The following is a 20,600-nucleotide window of genomic DNA, read 5'->3' as shown; positions in this document are numbered from 1 at the left end:
GTTGTTAGGAAGTAAAGTGTCAGAAGTGGGCATGTAACCTGGGGTTGCAGATTTGTCTAGGGAATAACCTGAAAGCTGGTGCTAGATGCAGGTTTTGTTGGCAGGGGGGCAACCTGGAAACTGGTGCTAAATACAGGGCTTTGTTTTTGGGGGGGTAGCCTGGAAACTGGTGCTAGGAACTGGCCTGTTATTTACTTGAGGTCAATCTTAGGTCAAGTTCTCTAGGATGGAGTCTTAACCCAAAACATTTGGTCTCTCATTCCCCCTTCCTCTGGTGACTAGAAGGCCCAATCATGGGGCTTCCTGAAGTTATTATTATATTTTAGAGGGGGTCAGGGTTGTCATTGTCTAGTCCTTGTGGTATCCCTGGGGCTTGGGTAGGGGCCCCAATAGTGGGAGACAGGGGAGAGTGCTGAGGCTGAGTTCCTTTCTGTTGGTCAGGGTCATCTTCAACTGAAAACAGGTGTGTGGTGGATCCACACTAGAATCCCATTGACCTTCAGGGCAACGGATGTGGTCAAGATGATAACATAGAGACCTTTTAATGAGGCTCCAATGACGCCTGGCTGGAGAAGGACCTGTTTTCAAAGAGAGCGTGAAATTTAGGCCAAACATGTTTATGAGCCTAGTGGACACCTTTGAGATAGTCTAGTAATTGGCAATCTCAAACTCAGGAATGACCTCTACCTGTATGTTAAGAACAGTGGAGGGTGGTATCCTGAACGTGATTTCAAAAGGGGTGAGTCCCATCTGGTAAGGGGAGTTTCATACCTGGTAGAAAGCTAAGGGAAGGCGAATTACTCAGTCATTACCAGTCTCTTAGGTCAATTTAGTTAAGGTTTCTTTTAGGGTTTTGTTCATTCTCTCTACCTGTTCTGAACCCTGGGGTCTTTATATACAATAAAGTTTACAATCAATCTGCAGAATATTGGCTAGTCTCTGACGTACCTGAGACCCAAAAGCTCATCCATTGTCTGACCCTATCATCTGAGGAAGCCCATACTTTGGTAGTATGTCCTCTAAGACATTCTTTGTCACCATGGATGGTGTTTTATGCTTGATTGGGAAAGCTTCTGTCCAACCTAAAAAAAGGTATCTATAAACATCAGTAAACATTTATATCTAAATTTTCCTGGTTTTAGCTCTGTGACAGTTTTCTCTCCATAGACTCTAGGCTTTCTTCCTCTGAACCTCTTTTTGGGGATTTTTTAGCTGGAAGGCTTTACAATTTTTGACAATCTTAGCTATCTTTGAGTTTGCATCTCTAATCTTGATATTAGCATGCCATATCAAGTCTTGCATTCCCCAGACGTCAATGTGGGAAGAGTGATGGATCTTTTGAAGTGTGTGCAGTCTCATTTCTTCTGGCACAATGAGTTTGTTGTCTGCTCTCCTCTACTATCCATACTTAGTATAGCCAGGGAGCATAGGATTCCCTCAATGTAGGAAAGTCAAGGGCAAGAGAGATTGTTGCCCTCTGAAACAGAGTCCTTTCCTCTCTGTGTCATCATCCTCTAGTGGATGATTGCCAGCATTTTAGGCCCCCATAGATCCCTTTGTAGGGAGAGGATTTTCTCTTTATATTTTGATAGTCTTTCATTCTCCTATGAGAAGGCCTCTCTCCCTATAAATAGGACCATGCACATGTGTGGTAGTAAAGGCATTTTGTCTTTTCCCAGGTCTAATGCCTTGATTAGAGCTAGAAATTCACTTTTCTGGGCTGACATTCCTGCCAAGAGTGACTTCACCCACGTGATCTTGGTGTTTGATTCCAACGCTGCCCCAGCATACCTCTGTCCATCCTGAATAAGGCTGTTGTCACTTTTGAATTGCATCCATCAAAGGGGTATCCTCAAAATCTGGTCTGGTCTCATGGATGTGGGCCAAAATGTCTGTACAGTCATACAGAGGCTCAGTGAAGTCTGGGTCAGAAAGCAGGGTATATGGGCTTAAGGCAGCTGGGGCCTGAAAAGTTATCCTGGGGGCATTTAAGAGACGAGACTAGTAATGAGTCATTCTGGCATCGGTAATGGTCAGGCTCTGGCTCAATGACAGTTTGTCAGCATCTATGATGATGTACAGATAGCAGGGTCAGTCTCTGGCAACTGGATCTCAGATCTCTCATTCATGAAGAAATGGAAAGGCATAGTCACTTCTGGAAACCCCAAAGCTGGTGTGGAGAACTTTTTCTAACCTCGAAGAGCCACCTCTGACTTTCTCTTAATATATATCTTCCGGATCTAGGGAGATGACCTGTGGTTGGCAGAGTAGGGCCTTCTTAGAACGCTCAATAGTCCAAATTTCTCCAGGGCCTCCAAGAGGTTCTGGGTCTTCTCTAACATTTTTGTTTGGTTTCTGCTGCCACCAGGAGGTCATTTATAGACTCTTGAAGATAATTTATCTGCAGGTTTTAGCAAGACAGAATGTTAAGCTCTATTATCAACAGGTCACCTTGGGTATCTTTTTAAGGCCGTGGTTTCAATAGGCTTCCTCCAACACCCTTGGAGCATTCTCTGTCCCAGTGGCCCTCTTTCTTATAATAATCACATTGGTTCTTTTCTAAGCAGGGGCATTCTTGGTCCTTAGGGCCCCACTTACCTCTTTTTGTTGAAGTCATTTTTTCAGACATCTCCTACACAGGTAGGCCACTGCCTGGTGCCAGGGCCTGAGTAAGCACATTTGTTTCAGATGTCTCCTACAGTCCTCTGGTTTGGCCATGGATGCAAACAGGACCTTTGCCAGGTCATAAGTTTGTTGCCTCCACTCTTTCACCCGTCTTTCCTGCACTTTCTCTTTTATTAAAGATTTTCTGCCATTATCATAAAGTCTCTCAGACCCTTTTCTCTTAACCTCTCAACCCTTTGGAGATTTTCCTTAATATCTGGTGCTGCCTGGTTGATAAAAAGCTAGAGCTAATGCTGCTTTCACTTTGGAATGTCTCTATGACCTTTTTTAAGAAAACTGCAGAATTTTCTTTATTTTCCTGACTAATATCTTATTTTTCTTTGGCCAAATTGGGAGGGCTGTCTTACAGCTACTTTGAGACCTGCCGACAGAGATTCGCCATAAGACTTAAAGTCTCTCTTTATCTTTAGCGGTGCTGAAGTCCCAATCTGGGTAGGTGGGAGCCACTACAATGTATAAGTATGTGGTGGACAGATGAACAGTTTAAGCATTAGGAAAAGAAATGAAACTAGAAACTGAAGAGTGGAGAGAAACAGACTATTGTGAGTAGCTACCCCCACCACCTAAGGTCATAGTGAAGTCTCAGCTTGTGCTGCCACTAAGGGCCATGTATGGGTCATGGACATGCAGCAACAGGGGTCCCTAATCTGGGCAGCCACCTGGAGTCATGTACATAGATGTTCAAGGGCTGTGCAGAGCTGTCCCTGCCCTTCACTGGCTTTAGCACTTGGAAGACAGGCTCTGGACCTCACCTGTGCAGCCCAGTAGAGCTGGCCCTCATGGTGGCAGCCTCAAGGTGAGGTGAGCAGGCCTCAAGGCCATGAGACCAAGAAAGCTGGCCCAACCCTTCACTGCCTGTAGAGAGGGTCCTGCACCTCAACTGGCCAAAGCACAGCAAAACTGGCTCTGGTGCTGTTGGGGCAGGTGAGCCAGGCCCAAGGGCATGAGAATAGAAAAGCTGTTCCTATCCTTTGCTGGCCAATCCTGGGGTGACCTAGCTGGGTAGTGCTAGAGAACTTGCCCTGGTCATGTAGGTGCAGGAGAGCTAGAAGACTGACCAACTCAGCTACCACCCAGGCCCACATCCAGGACTTTGAGTTGGCCCAACCACAAAATCTAACTCTTCTATGAACTGCTAGAACATGGGAATGGGTCAGTTCTGTAGATCCAAAGCTTCAGGGTCTCTATCACACTGGGCAACAACAGGATATACAAGAGGAGTCCTTATAAGGATCCAGTACTGATGGTGTAGCAGAAGCCAGAGGCTTTGAGCCAGGCCAATGATTCATTGCAATGAATATTTTCAAGTAAAGATGTGGGGACAATAATGGAGGAGCTAATGAAAGGAGCCAAGGAGCTGAAGGGGTTTGCAGCTCCACAGGAGGAAAAACAATATGAATCAACCAGTAACCCCAGAGCTCCCTGGGACTAAATCACCAACCAAAGAGTACACATGGAGGGACCCATGTCTCAAGCTCCATATGTAGCAGAGGATGGCTTTGTTGGTCATCAATGGGAGGAGAGGTCCTTGGTCCTGTGAAGGCTCCATGCCCCAGTGTAGGAGAATGCTAGAGCCAGGAAGCTGGAGTGGGTGAGTTGGTGAGCAGGAAGATGAGAAGGGAATAGGGGGGTTTTGGAGGGGAAAGCGGGAAAGGGGATAACATTTGAAATGTAAATAAAGAAAATATATAATAAAAAAAGATGTGGGGGCAAAAGGGGTATACTCTGGGACACACTGTGATATACTGCAGCTTCCATGATGAGATGACTATGCTTTGTTCGGTTTTGTTGATTTATGTTATGGTGGGGCAGGGACAGAGAAGTTGCAAGGGCAGAGACCTATAGCTGGACTTCTGGATGCTTTAGGGGTTTCCTTTTTCTACCACACTACTCCACCCTTGACCTTTTCCAACCTCCCAATACTTAATAGGAGAGAAAGAAGAATATGTAGTACCAAGGAGGTGTTTGCAAACTTTGAAAGACTAGTCAGGAGCCAATCTGATGGAATCACACCGGGGTCTTCATTCAAGCTAGCTCTGGCTTAACACACTGCTGGCCCTGCAGGATGGTTCTGGTAGAGAAAAAGGGCCAAACTCTCATCAGGACAAGGTTTTATAGAAAGTGGCAAGTGAGAGGTTAAAGTTTCTAGCCTAATAAGCATCTAATTTGGATGCTACTGTGGCTGGTGCTGGGAGCCAAACCATAAACTTAACATCTGCTTTCTTCCTAATTGGTTGTTGTTAGGCAGGGGGACTTGTACCTGAATGTGAAAATTTATTGAGAATTAACCTGGAGGCCGGGCGTGGTGGCGCACGCCTTTAATCCCAGCACTCAGGAGGCAGAGGCAGGCGGATTTCTGAGTTCCAGGCCAGCCTGGTCTACAGAGTGAGTTCCAGGACAGCCAGGGCTACACAGAGAAACCCTGTCTCGAAAAACCAAAAAAAAAAAAAAAAAAAAAAAAAGAGGGAGAGAATTAACCTGGAGACTGGTGTTAAATGCTAGATTTGTTTTGGGGAGAATAACCTGGAGACACAGGTCTTGGAAACTGAAGCTAGGCTCAGATTTTGTTAGGGGGATAACTTGGAAACTGAAGCTAGGTACTGGCCTGTTAGTTTATTTGAGTTTGATCTTAGTTCAGGTATTCTAAAATGGGGTCTAAACCAAAAGAAAGAAAGAAAGAAAGAAAGAAAGAAAGAAAGAAAGAAAGAAAGAAAGAAAGAAAGAAAGAAAGAAAGAAAGAAAGAAAGAAAGAAAGAAAGAGAGGGGGGAGGGAGGGAGGGAGGGAGGAAGGAAGGAAGGAAGGAAGGAAGGAAGGAAGGAAGGAAGGAAGGAAGGAAGGAAATAAAGAAAAATGAAAAAAAAATGGGTCTCTCAGATAGACAGCAACAGCTGGAGGAGCAGCAGCAGCCACAGACACTCTAGGTGCTCTCACACTTACATACCATCTGAAGAGGACCCAGCATTCCAAAGGTCACACACTTACAGAGACAATATGCAGCTGGGAAAATCATGCCCCTGCTAGAGCACAAGGCAACTCATAGTCAGCTGCTGGGACAATCTGAAGCCCCATATCCCATACCTGGGATTACAACAAAAACATATTCCCATAACATTCTTGTGTCTTTAAAAAAAACCAAAATTCTCACTGCAGAGAATACATATGAATAGATGAAGAGACACAAGTGGGATTGGGGAACATGACATGAAACTCACACAGAATCAATAAAAGAAGTTTTTAAACGGCAGAGATAGAATCACCAATTAAAGAAAAAAATGAGTTAATGTTGTACCATGTAATACCTTGCCGCAGACCCTCTGGATCCCTTTGTCTGTGTGGAATGGGTCTCTGGGGCAGGTGGGCAAAGCGTTGGATGGAATGACAGACAGATGCACACAGGAGAGGTTGTGTAGAAACTGAATGCAATTTGTCAAATTGAGCATCAAACTTTTTGTTGTTGTTGTTGTTGTTTTTTGGGTTTTTTTGTTTTTGTTTTTGTTTTTTGGGGTTTTTTTTTTGGTTTTTTTGTATTAGGTAATTTCCTCAATTACATTTCCAGTGCTATCCAAAAAGTCCCCAATACACTCCTCCCCCCAGTCCCCCACCCACCCCTTGGCCCTGGCATTCCCCTGTACTGGGGCATATAAAGTTGGCAAGTCCAATGGGCCTCTCTTTCCAGTGATGGCCTACTAGGCCATCTTTTGATACAAACGCAGCTAGAGACAAGAGCTCTGGGGTACTGGTTAGTTCATAATAATGATCCACCTATGGGGTTGCAGTTCCCTTTAGCTCCTTGGGTACTTTCTCTAGCTCCTCCATTGGGGGCCCTGTGATCCATCCAATAGCTGACTGTGAGCATCCACTTCTGTGTTTGCTAGGCCCTGGCATAGTCTCACAAGAGACAGATATATCTGGGTCATCACAGTCAATCTATGGAAAACTTTTCTCCCCTCTTCCCAGTTAGATCTAGGTTTGTATCAAGTTGACAAAAACAGTCAGAAGCTAACCAATGCAGAAATAACTGCCAAGGAAGAGGGAAAAGATTTGTTTAAAGCATATTATAGTAAGTTGTATTGTTTTCAACCTCTAGTTTCATGTCTCTGATATAGGTGTGATATTCTCATGCCCTGATGAGAGTTAAACATATTCAAGAAAGAAGGGAGATCAACATACCAATCTTTCCAAGGCAAATGTAGAGAATTCTAACTCCACCAATGATTAAAACAACTAGAAACATACAGAAGGTGCTTTCTGTAACATATCAAAGTGAACTTCTATTCAAATTATTTTCATTTAATTGGTTGGGTCTGAAGAGATTGTCTTGGAATTAATATATATATAAAACAGCTAGAGATATTGCTCACTATCACTCATAGAATACTCTCAAAGAGGACCCATTCCCATGACAGCTCACAATCTGGAGAGCCAGTTCCAGGGGCTTTAACAACTTCTTTTTGCCTAGTTGGACAATAAGCACACATATGTTGCCCAGGAATGGAAAATACTCATACCCATAAAATAAAAATAATCTTTTCAAAAATAGCATCTGTGAAAGGTATCTTATATTTATAAGAGAATAATATTGTTTTGGAGAAAAGCCATTTTATGTTTTAGCCCATCAATATGATATGCGATCACAGTTTCTTGGAGAGTGTTACTTGAAGTTCAGGTGAGGTTGGATAGTTCCCATTCCCATCTCATTAAAGATTGAGATCAGCTTTGTTTGGTGACTGTCTTCCTTGTTTATCTCGTTGCTGTCACTAAATACCTAGCAAGAAGCAATTTAACAAAAGAAAGATTCATCTAGACTTATAGTTGAAGATGGGATACAGTTCATTATGGAAGAGAAGTTATGGCTGCAGGTGTGAGAGGCATCCAATCACATCACATTGGCACTCAGGAAGTAGAGACCAGACAGGAAGTAGGACCAGGCTACCAACCATAAAGACCCATCTTGCTACTCACATCATCCAGCAAGGCTGTATCTCCCAAAAGTTCTAGACCCTTCCAAAGTACCACCAGCAGCTAGGGGTGAGTATTCAAACAAGTAAACATAGGGAGGAGATTTCACATTCACACCACAGCAATAGTTATTTTTTTTAAATATTGAAATATTTGCTTTCGCACTCTTTCACTAATATGACCAAAAATATGGCCCAAATGGTCAAATTTACATATGCTTCAATGAAAATAGAAGAACTATAAAGATCTGTGATTTACCAAAGAATGATACCCCAAACCCAAATAGCAAAGAGTCTTTATTCAGCAGAGATCCAGCATACAGGGGTCTACCATACATCAGGATGGAAGACAAGACAGAGGCATAAGCTTTGTAGGGTCAATTTAAAGCAGGGTAAATGTAGAGAATAGGATTGGGGTAGAATTGGATGACTTTTACCTTTCTTTCCCTTGATTGGTTGGCTCTATCTATTTTCCTTTGTGATTGGCTGAGGCTCTGGAGAACTGGGCGGGCTTTCCAGAACTGTGGCTCATTAACTAATTATTCTTAGCTCAGGCTTGGTTCAGGCCAGGTGGTGGGACGGCTCCTGGCAGCTCTTGATTGGCTGTGTGTGAGGGATTTTTTTTTTCCTGTAATTGACTTGTTTTGGACTTTTCTAGCTCTGGGAAAGAGAAACTTAGGCTTAGTTTCCCAAACTGCCACATTTGCAGCCTGTAATGGAGTCAGCCTGGTTCTGGCCAACTCAGTTTTCTCAGAACTTACTTTTTGTCAGTAATCTATGCTAGCAGCCAGGGGAGTTTTTATTATTATAAACTGCTTCTATTTGTTTCCTCTTAGAACAAAGTATTCACAACAATATCCTTTAAGACAGTCAATACATTCAATACATATGTAAATGCAAATCAGCTGTTTCCATTCTTCTGTCTCCTCAAATTATTCTCCCTGCTCCTCCTCCACTCAACTCTAAGAGCCCTCTGTTTCTAAGAGTCTTCCATGGAATGTTGTCAAAGGAAAAGTCAGTCATTCATTGTTGACCCAAGTGGGTCACTTATTATCCCAATGTGCACTGCAAATGGGTACTAACAGAACTCAAAATAATTATGATCAACATCTGCCAATATTAGCTAAAATTTATTTTGACATTATTAATAATTTGCAGACAAACTGATCTCTGATGAAAGAAGGATAATCACAATTTTATGCACATGTATTTTCTTAGGTTTTTTTTTTCCTGTTGTTGTGATAATCACTCAGGCAAAAGCAATTTTAAGAGCAAAAAGGGTTATTTCAAGTAACTGTCAGTGCATCATTGTGTAAAAGTCAAGGCAGGAACTTGAAGGTCTTAGTCAGATTATAACCACAGTCAGGAGTGGAGAGAGAATAATGTATGTTTGCTTGTGCTTTCCTCACTTCTTCTACTCACACAGCACAGGTCCCCAAGCCCAAGGAATGTTACCACCCATAGTTGGAAGGTTCTTCTACATCAATTGACATAATGAGAATAATATGAGAATAATCCCTCACAGGCCAACTTGACATAGACAATCCCTCCTTGAGACTTTATTACCAGGTGAAGATCATATCAAGTTAAAGATTCTCTCTCTCTCTCTCTCTCTCTCTCTCTCTCTCTCTCTCTCTCTCTCTCTGTCTGTGTGTGTGTGTTTGTGTGTGTGTGTGTATGCATGTATGTGTCTATCTGTCTCCTGTCTTTCTGTGTCTCTCTCATTCTCCATCTCTATCTCTGCCCCTCCCCCCTCTCTTACACACACACACAGACTGTATAATGTGTGTTTTCTAATTAGTCAGGACCTTCACTGAAGTTGTTCCTAAAATTAACTAAGGCCTTAGGTAAAGATGATGATTTTACTGGGAAAGTAAGACAGACCTACTTCTACTCAGGACTGTAGTAGCAAAAAATATTAATAATAATTATTATTATTCAAAGTACAGGCCATCATGTAATGAGGCAAGTCACACTTATATTTTATCCATAGATATTCATCTGAGATTATAATGCCTTGGTCTTTGGGGTGACATTTGAAATGTGAAGACTTTTAAAGTAAAGGTAGAATGATAGAGTGAGAAGTGATTGCATAAGCAGCAGAAGAAGTTGAAAGATTTTAAAGAAATGTTGTAGCACCAAAGTAGGGATTAATGGAGAGCATGAAACAAAACACACTAGGGTTAAAACAAGGGAGGGGGTGAATGGCCATGGTTAACAGACCTGCTAGACAGGTCAACAGGTCAACAAGAATAAATAATCTCAAATCCTAATTTAACTTTTGTAAGAACCCAGTCCTATGTAGATGAATAGGTCACAGAGATAAAGATGTAAAAATAGATAAAACAAAGTGTTATGAGGCAAAAAATATTCTGAATTATTAATAGGAGTTTTCTGTGTTGTAAGGTATAAAATATATTATAAACCATTATTGTGTCTTTAGAATTTTCACTGGAAATGTGTCCTATGTTATGATCTGCAAAGGGTGATTAACAAGCAGATATATGTGAGCATACTTTTCTTTCAGTAATTCTCAGTCTAAATCAGTAATTCTCAATCAAGGGCAGTTTTGTTCTTAGAGAGTATTTACCAATTTCTGGAGAAATTATTACCATGACCTGGGTATATTGTTGAGAATGGATGGGTAAAGTAATGAGACTAGACTTCCTACAGTGCTTATGACAGCCCCTAAAATAAAGTATTACACAGACAGAAGTGCTAATAGTTTCAGGATTGACAAATCCTGACATGAAACAAACAACAGCTTTACAAAGTTCTCCGTGTAATGAGTTCTACTTATTTAATACTTCCTTGAAACTGGAATACAATGTGTTTTGGTCATATTACCTCTCAGCCCCCCACTTCTTCCCAGATTCACATCCCTTTCTCTTCCCACCCAACTGTGTGTTCCTTTTCCCCCATCAAGGACAATGTATGCTACCCAATTATTGTTGAGTGTGTGGTCTTCCTTTGGACACAGTGATCTCACCAAGGACCATATTCTTAAGGAAACTGATCCTCTCTTAGAAGCAAACAGTTGCCAATAGCTCCTCAGCTAGGGGCAGATATGCATGTCCAGCTCCCCGCTACATTCTGGGATTTGGTCCAGCTTGGGCTTACACAGGTCTGGTGCATGCTATCACATCTGCTGTGAGTTCATATGTGCAGCTGCCTGATGATTTAAACCATTTGTTTTTAAACATCAAAAACTGAATGGGTTCTTGAATTGTCATAAAGGTAATACAACATGCACATACATACCTTTATGATAACACATTCTACATAATAAATATACACATACATACATACATACATACATACATACATACATACATACATGTGTGTGTGTGTGTGTGTGTGTGTGTGTGTGTGTGTGTGTGTGTGTTTCTCCAAGGGCCCAATGCATTCAGGCTGTTTCCACATATTATATTTTTCCAAGGATTTACACTGGGAGTAGTATCTAACCCCATATTCCTTTAAATTATTCTCTTCTAGTTTATGTTCCTGCAATTTTGTTTTGTACAGAAATATTGATGGTTTCATCATAGTGACACTATTTATTTGCATGTATAGTTTTATAGTTTCCTAGTTATAAAACAGGTATTTAGAAACTGTGATGTCCCTCTGAGGATCATGTAGAGCAAAGTGGCTTGAGCCAACTTACATTTTCAGAAAGACTGCTTATTGCTTGCCTTTACATCATGTGTTGGCTTATTTAGAAGCCCTGGGTAGATGTATATTGGATTGTATAGCATTAAACAGCTTGTATTTCTTCTGGATAAAATTTATACCTGTATAATAATATACATTACTTTTTAGAATTTATGATAAAAATATGTTTGAAGGCTTATCTATAGTCAAGAATTCAGTTGCTATCATTTGGTAAGAACTAAGTGGGCTGTAGTTTTAACTCAGTGGGTAGAGTTCCTGTCTAACATTAATGAGGCACTAGGTTTGATTCTCAGCTCTAAATAGTGGTTCATGTGGCAAATTACAGCACTGTAGATGTGGTAATAGGAAACATAGAGTTCAAGGTCATCCTTGGCCATATAGAGAGTTGTGGCCAGCATTTACTATATAAGACAAAAAAAAAAAGAGAGAGAGAGAGAGAGAGATGTTAATGGGTTTGTTCTTTAATGATCTAATATATTCTGTATAAAAATAATGTTTTCTCAGAATGAAAGTAACATGCAATTCATTTCCTAACTTTAAAGAAAATGCACCCTAACCAGGATAGAACTTGCCATGAGAAATGTTTTTTCCATGGCAAATTGGCTGAGGACTTAAATAAGAGAATAATTAGTCAGATACGATTTCGGGAAACAGAAAAGGGTCAATATAACTGGGACCTTCGGATATGGCTCTGAGACAAAGAGGGCTGAGCTGACCTTGAACAGACTAATGAACACAGGAAGCAATGAGAGATGCAGAAAATGGGATGAACGAAACTGAGAAGAGATTGGTTATGGCCATATTTGTGAAGCCATGAACAAGCAGCTGTTGCTGGGTCAGCCAATAAATTTGAGCTGCTAAGAAGTGACCAAATTGTGTGGGAATCAGAAGAGTGAGTTTCATATAAATACGCTGTAAAATACCTATACAGTACCTATGAATAAGATAAAGCATTCCTTGCCCAGAGATTACATTTTCATTCTCTAATACATTTAAAATGAGTACATAAACTTAACAGAACCATCAGCACCATGCCACACATAAGAGACTTTTGTACTACATAAAGCAAAACCCTGTCCTACATAGGCTACATAATGCTCCATTAAAATGACCATTAGCAAAGGCAAGCCAAATTTAGCCTCAGCACTCTGACTTTTCCCTCCCTAGTGACTACAAAGAAAACTAATGTCCTCATTTCCAAAGAGAGGTGCTCTAATTAAAGTCTTATTTCAGTGACCCTAACCACTATCATAATAGATTATGTTGTCAAGAGAGTAAGAAAAACTTCCTCTTGGTCAATGAGTGTTACAGAAGATATGAATGAACAACCATTGTTTGTTTCATTAAGTTTTTTTAGTAACACCAATATGCAGCTTATATGTGTGAAGTAATAGATAATTGCCTCCAAAAATATAAAGTCTGCTTCTAGTGCATCTGCAGTTTTCATAACCCTTTCTACTTGTTAGGGTAACATCTTTCCTGACAGGAAACTCAAAAAAGACACCAAAGGCTTTATGTTCGAGGTAAGAACGCTGTTGCTTAATTTCCTTTAGTAGTAACCAATAATTAATAACAGTTCCCCAAAGAGAGCCAATATACTTTGAAAATCAAAGATTAACATCATATCTACTTAAATTTATACATGTTAACCATTAAATAAATTCATGAAATGTGACTCATTAGCTAGACATTTTAAAGGGTATATGTGCTCAGTCTGTCACAGAGCACCACTGTTTGGGAAAGTGAGTCAAGTCACATCTAACAAACTCACACATGACTCTTGTAACCTATGGCTCTTGTAAGGAAACCCATGATGCTGTTTAGAATAAAACAACTTTTGGGTTTCCAATTGGCTCCTTGGATGATTTCCAGTTACACTCAAGTTTCTGGTAATGAGCCATAAAGATAAACAAACAAACAAACAAGTAAACAAACAAACAAACAAGCACCCTGGTTGGAAAATAAGTCTCAAATAAAAGGAAGAAAAGAAAGGAATGCTTGCGATTAAGTCACAAAGTCTACCACCAATACAAACCCAGAGCCCTTAGAAAAGATGATAGCAATTGCAATGCCTTTCTTAAAGCTCTATGAACTGAATTGTGTATGGAGCTCTTAATTAACTCCAGTATCTAGGTAGCATACAAGATCCCTAGTCCATATTTTTGTGAACTAGGCTATTCTGTGTCCTTAATTGTTACTGTTGCCTAATTTTCTCTTAGAGAACAATCCAAGCACAGCTGGTATCTACCTATATAAATGGTTCATGTTTGGAATTGCTATGCATACAAGAAAAAATTATCTATGAATACTTCCACCCACTCATAAAGTGAACAGTTCATTTATTCTCAGTGATGATTGGCAGATCAAAGTCAAGGAAGTGGAGGAAAGGGGGAAAGTTACAAATATAGTCTAATACCTTTGCTTTCTTCTCTTGCCAGTAAGGAAGTGATTCTTTCTTAAAACCTGTCAGGTTTTTTTTTTAAAGTAACCAGACAGAGCTGAGAGCACATACCATATTTTCAAGTAATATTTCTTGACTAAACCCTCTGCCTATTTACCCTTATATATAATATACAGGCCGATAACATATATATTTAAAAGGGTGCACAGAAATTTGATAGGGAAAAAAAAGAGTTCTTCATCCACATACATGAAACAAAGGTTTTGTTCGGTTACCATGGAAACAAAAGTGTCTAAGGCGCCAAGAGAAAGTGTTTGCAGTGATCTCGAGGCCTGGAGGTCTTTTATGTGACCTAGGAAAGCATTTTTCACTTGTGTCCAGTGTCTACTAATAAAATCCTGGGGCTGGAAAGATGGCTCTGCAGTTCAAAGAATATAATACTCTTGCAGAAGACTTGTTTAAGTCCCAGGACCCAGGAGCTGTGGCTCACAACCACCTGTAACTCCAGTTCCAGGGTATACTATGCCTCTGCTCACCACAAACACAAACATGCACACATAATTTTTAATTTACATCTACGTTTGAATTCTTAAGAGCTGTCTCAGAAGATGGTTCAGTGGATGAACTGCCTGATACTCAAGCAAGAATATCCTCAGAACCTACTTAAATGCCAGATGGGCATAGCAGCTCACCTATGATCTAGCATGGGAAGGTAGAGATAGGACCCCTAGGACAGACTGGCTAGTGAGACATGCCTTACTGGTGAGCTCTGGGTTCAATTAAGAGATCCTGCCTTGAAAGAATAAGGTTGAAAACTGTCAAAGAAGGTCCCTGACATCATCCTTAAGCTTGAATGTATATCTGCATCCATCCATGCACCCACAATAAAGAGAAAAATGACCTAAAGAAACCATATAAATTGATGATAACCATGCTATCACAACTATCTAACAATCATCAACTATTTAATATCATCTTGTAATTCTATAAATCAACACATGAATTTATTTAAAAGGACTGTGGATGAGTTAGCCACACATGTGCATTGCTATTTCGATGCAGGTGACAGCTTCTACTCTTGACTGTTAATGGTTAATTTAGGAAGACTGTGCATGCAGGGAGAAAATAGCATGTGGGTACTGCGCTATGTTTACAACTTTTCAGGTAAAAATAAAAGCTAATAAATATTTTACTTCACATAGAATATCAATAAATCCAGTCTTTACTCGAGTGTAAACAGGGAAAAATATTTGCTCTGAGTTGCTAATGAGAGAAACACACTACTTTGAAAACTAGAGTATGTACATTTAGTACCAATAATCTACATGAAATCCATTTGAACCATAGGAGGAAATAAAAGCAACTATTCTTTTTCTTTCTCTTAACATTAGGTCATGGAACTAAAGGAGTATTTGAGCTTCTGTCTGGATGGCGGAGAACCAAAGAGAATTTACCCTTCAAGGACAGGGTAGCAGACGCCTACTCTGACGTGATGGTCACCTACACCATGACCAGTTCCCTGTACTTCATCACATTTGGTATGGGTGCCAGCCCCTTCACAAACATAGAGGCCGTGAAGATCTTCTGTCAGAATATGTGTGTCTCTATTCTATTGAACTACTTCTACATTTTCTCTTTCTTTGGCTCTTGCCTGGTCTTTGCTGGACAACTTGAGCAAAATCGATACCACAGCATCTTTTGCTGTAAGATCCCTTCTGCAGAATACCTGGACCGCAAACCTGTGTGGTTCCAGACAGTAATGAGTGATGGGCACCAACAGACATCCCATCATGAGACAAACCCCTACCAGCACCATTTCATTCAGCACTTCCTTCGAGAACATTACAATGAGTGGATTACCAATATCTATGTGAAGCCATTTGTGGTCATCCTGTATCTCATTTACGCCTCTTTCTCCTTCATGGGGTGCTTGCAGATCAGTGATGGAGCCAGCATCATCAACCTACTAGCCAGTGATTCCCCAAGTGTTTCCTACGCCATGGTTCAGCAAAAATATTTCAGCAACTATAGCCCTGTAATAGGATTCTATGTCTATGAACCCCTGGAGTACTGGAACAGCAGTGTCCAAGAGGATCTGCAGAGGCTCTGTAGTGGGTTCACTGCAGTGTCCTGGGTAGAACAGTATTATCAGTTTCTGAAAACAAGCAACATCAGTGCCAATAACAAGACTGACTTCATCAGTGTCCTGCAAAGCTCGTTTTTAAAAAAGCCAGAATTCCAACACTTTCGGAATGATATCATTTTCTCCAGAGCTGGGGATGAAAACAACATCATTGCTTCTCGCTTATATCTGGTGGCCAGGACTAGCAGGGACAAGCAGAAGGAAGTCATAGAAGTTCTGGACAAGTTGAGGCCCCTGTCTCTCTCAAAGAGTATCCGGTTCATCGTGTTTAATCCTTCCTTTGTTTTCACAGACCATTACAGTTTGTCAGTCACCGTGCCTGTTCTGATCGCAGGCTTTGGGGTTCTCCTGGTGTTAATCCTGACTTTCTTCCTAGTGATCCATCCTCTGGGAAACTTCTGGCTAATTCTTAGCGTCACCTCAATTGAGCTGGGCGTTCTGGGCTTAATGACGTTGTGGAATGTCGACATGGATTGCATTTCTATCTTGTGCCTTATCTACACTTTAAATTTTGCCATTGACCACTGTGCACCACTGCTTTATACATTTGTATTAGCAACTGAGCACACCAGAACACAATGTATAAAAAGCTCCCTGCAAGAGCACGGGACAGCCATTTTGCAAAACATTACTTCTTTTCTTATTGGGTTGCTCCCCCTCCTCTTTGTGCCTTCAAACCTGACCTTCACACTGTTCAAATGCTTGCTGCTGACTGGGGGTTGCACGCTTCTGCACTGTTTTGTTATCTTACCTGTGTTCCTAACCTTTTTTCCTCCTTCCAAAAAGCACCACAAGAAAAAGAAACGGGCCAAACGAAAGGAGAGAGAGGAAATTGAATGCATAGAAATCCAAGAGAACCCTGATCACGTCACCACAGTCTGAGGGTGGAGATTTTTTCTTTTCCAGTGTTGCACAATGATGCAGGGCTAGTAAGGCTCAGACCTCAGCTGCTTGGGCTGGCCAGGGGTAAAAGGCAAGTCAGATCAAGAGTGCATTATTCATGACGCATCCAAGGGTCTGCTTCTTTTGATGGAAGACATAATAAAAGGAGGTGAAGTTCTTTACAACCTTGTGCTCCATGAGAGATAATTCTCCAGACATTGATCTTAGAGCTTTTCTGAGAAATGGATGGATTGGTGTGGTAAGATGGAAGGCTGAAAGATTTAAAGATTCTTAGAAGAAATGGAGAAGAGAGAATAGGTGGTCTCCAGATAGGGGAAAGTACAAAAAGAAATGTCTAATTTGTCATGTCACTTCATGTTTTCATGAACAGATCAATCAAAGGAAACCTATGCACATGGGAAGTACACATTTAATCCTGTATAAACCAAAGGACCGAACCTCCCGATCCACTTTGTGTATACATATAAGTATACATATACATAATATGTCTTGAGTGTGAATTGGTGGTTGGGTGAAAGAAGGTGTTCATTTGCAGATAGGCTGGCCTTTCTCAAAAAGTCAAATCAACATTAGTCAAATGTATAACCTCATTAGGGATGATACAAAATATATAATTGGTCACTTGAAATCAACTCAACCGTCTAAATAGCAAGAGTATTATCAACTGTATGATAACAAGATAGACAGAAATTTGAATCCATTAAATTCTACATATCATGTTGTTGGTCACTGAGATCCTACCTTTGGGATAACTTCACAAAAACTCCAAAAGGTATTTGAGTTAATTAGCATGTGAACAAACGTTTAAAATCTAAAGTAGTTGAGATAGTTGTCATTAGCTTTTAACATTTCTGTGTATTTGGAAGGCCAGCATGGCTACTTTTGGATATCTCATCCACCTGAAAAAATGAGCACTTTAAGCACATTGTTTTTGCATGCATATAAGGGTACACAGTGCAAGTGAGAGATGGAAAGAAATAATGGGATACCATTTCGTAGTTAAGTGCTCTTAAGTTAAATGGTGAAAATACACCGTTATGGCACAGGTGGCAATTAACACAGGAAAAAGAAAATGTCTGGAAAACTTAGCGAGTAAAATGAGCCATCTACCATTCACCATCTCGGCATCAAATAGCCTGTTGTTTAAGAAAAACTTGCCAACTCTACAGACTCTAATGTGTTCCTTGGAATAAGTCTGGGAGCATTAACCAAGACCATGATCACTATGATGGTGGTCACCATAACCCCTGCAGCATCATTTTGTAGCTTCTTGGAGTATCATTGTCTTCATTAACTAGAAAGTAATCTCCTATGGCAAGCACAGCTCTCTACTGGTGCCATATTAACTGTGTGTAATTGCACCTGGAGTCCTTACATTAAAAAAAGAAAGAAAGAAAGAAAAAGTATTGAGGTAAATGTTTGGATTTTTTTGTTTTTGTTTTTGTTTGTTTGTTTGTTTGTTTGTTTGAGTTAGTGTTGAAAACTATGCCCCAGGCAGGTCCTCAGTCTGCTGGGTGCTTTCAAGGACTAAGGCTGCTATTCATGTTGGAGAACCTTACTAGAAAATTCCTTTTCCATGCCAAATAAGGAACCTAAGGAATGATTCATTTCTGGGTAGAATAAAACAAATGCCTAATGATTACACATCCTGCTAAGAAGCTCTTTTTCCTGAGGAACGTTTATATTTCCTACCAATTTGGGTTGCATAATTTAAATGCATTAGCAATACTATTGGCTTCAAAAAAACAAAACCCAACTAGAACTCTTAGAAAATTCCATTCCTGTTTAAGTTTTAGGAAATGATGCTGATAGACAATACTGCTCTTCTAAATGATGCAAATTTTTAAATGGACATCATTTAAATGAAATTCAGTTTATTGAATGACATTTGTTCTATTCTACTTTAAGACTGCTGTGTTTCAGTGTCTCCCCTGATTTGGATACACTAGCTATAGAATTAAGGAGGGACCATAACTTCCCATAAATGCACTTGATGTTTTCACTGTATCTGTAAAGCCATGTCACAGGTAACGCCAGCCTTTCATCGCAAGAACTTTTGTGCTAGGGGGAACAGACATTTGGACAGTTGACCTCCAGGCCATGATCTCATATTTGAAGTCGAATTTTCTAAGCAGTTTTTGCAGTTGGAGAACAGAATTCCTCTTTCAAAGTTACTCATCGTTTATGAAAATTTCTATAACTCACACCTGCTTGTAAAGACAGCCACTAAGAAGCTGAGGATTCCATATCACTTCATATCTGTCCATATTCAGTGAAACTCCATTGTTTCACCAATTGTTTATTTAAAGATAACTTACTTGAGTTTTATAATTGCCATAGACCATTTCAGATACAAAAATAAATAAATAAATAAATAAACAACAACAACAAAAAGATTGACAAGCTAATTGGCAAGCTTGCAAACTGCCAAATACATGGAAGTACCACTGCATATTATGCCAAAGCACCAGTTTCAGTCTCTCCCAAAGCACTTGGATGGGCAAAGACTTGTTTATATATTAAGTATTGTCTTCAAGGATCAGACGTGTAGGACAAACAAGAATTTCTCATTGTCCAAGTGTCTAGAGAGGTGGCATTTTAGAAGAGATGTTAACTTCTCCAGAACACGTGATTCTCTCTAAGGATATGTAGCAATAATTTACTGAAATGAAACTCCATGTTCTGGAAGAGTTAATAGGGTGCCCAAAATTCCTTGTCTTGGTCTAAAGAAGTAATGTAAGCCCAGAAGAGCCTCGCAAAGCATCCCGCAAAGCTTCCAACCTCACACTGAAGCAGATATTTCCAAGATTTTCTTCTCTGAGTACCAAGTATTAAAATATTAGATCATGATTTACAGGTCAACCTCCAAACTCAACCTTTTCTGATTATTGGTGTGCTCCATCCTAGTTTTTCAAGTTTTTGCTTGCTTTGTCCATTGTGAAGTGCTGATGGCATTCAAGTTAGGACGTTATCTTCTATCAAACAGAGAGCCATTCAAACCCTAGAAGAAATCAGTGGTGAATCTTTTAGAACTGTGGAATATTTTATATACTGTAGTGTGTTTTCCCCTTGAAAGAAGAGATTTTTAAAAACTTGTGAACCCCATACTTTTTCTTGTTTAAATTGGACTGTGCCCCCCCAACAGAATGTGAAACAGAAAATATCATTTTATGTCCCACTCTCCCCAAGGTGGAACTCACCTAAATTACCAGCCAAGATTTGTCTAAAGGTTTCATGGGCTAACCTACATCATGTGGAAGTCTGTTGAAAGAATATATAGCTACATGTTTTCTGGTGGGTTCTTGCAGTGACCATGAACCTCTTTGAAGGCTGAGCATGAGTACTCTATGACAGAGCTATTCTCAACTAAGTTTGTATCTCATGAATGTCTTTCTTCCAATTTATTTCTAATTGATTTCCACAGAAATGAATTTACATGTTTTATCTTGTATTGTGAAAGAAAGAAGTGTGATACCCGTAGCTTCTACGATGCTATAATAGCCATTCTTGTATGTTGATCTTGAGTGTAAGAGCTATGTCCATTCTGTAATTATCCATTGCACTTTACCATAACAAGCTAATCCTTCTAGGCTTGCGATTCGAGCTGGGGATTAATTATTGCCATTCAGAATTGTGTGTATTTTTATATGTTGACTGTAAATATTGTTATTACAGTCAAATATTTTTATGACCAAATATTTATAAATGCATGGCACAATGCACGCATGATTACTAGTATGTAGATGATTAAAGACACTATTTTCAGGGTTATTACACTTTTTTATTAAAATTCTCATATTCTCTATCATAAATGCCTCCTGGATTTTAGTTGCAAAG

At 40.0% G+C, this 20,600-nt stretch overlaps 1 protein-coding gene across 2 annotated transcripts in view; it reads left to right on the top strand.

Moving 5' to 3' along the window:
- The window catches only part of Ptchd4 (patched domain containing 4), a 201,208-nt gene extending 182,131 nt beyond the window's left edge, over positions 1 to 19,077 (top strand). For both annotated transcript variants that reach the window (XM_021149711.3, XM_021149709.3), the window contains exon 3: positions 15,109 to 19,077. In XM_021149711.3, the coding sequence (XP_021005370.1) occupies positions 15,109 to 16,742 (1,634 nt within the window). In that variant the 3' untranslated portion in view covers positions 16,743 to 19,077. The remainder of the gene's footprint in view (positions 1 to 15,108) is intronic.
- Positions 19,078 to 20,600: the final 1,523 nt, after the last annotated feature.

This window comes from Mus caroli, unplaced genomic scaffold, assembly GCF_978045245.1.
Source record: "Mus caroli unplaced genomic scaffold, Mus_caroli_1 scaffold_18, whole genome shotgun sequence".
NCBI lineage: Eukaryota > Metazoa > Chordata > Mammalia > Rodentia > Muridae > Mus > Mus caroli.
This window is presented reverse-complemented; position numbering and strand designations above follow the sequence as displayed.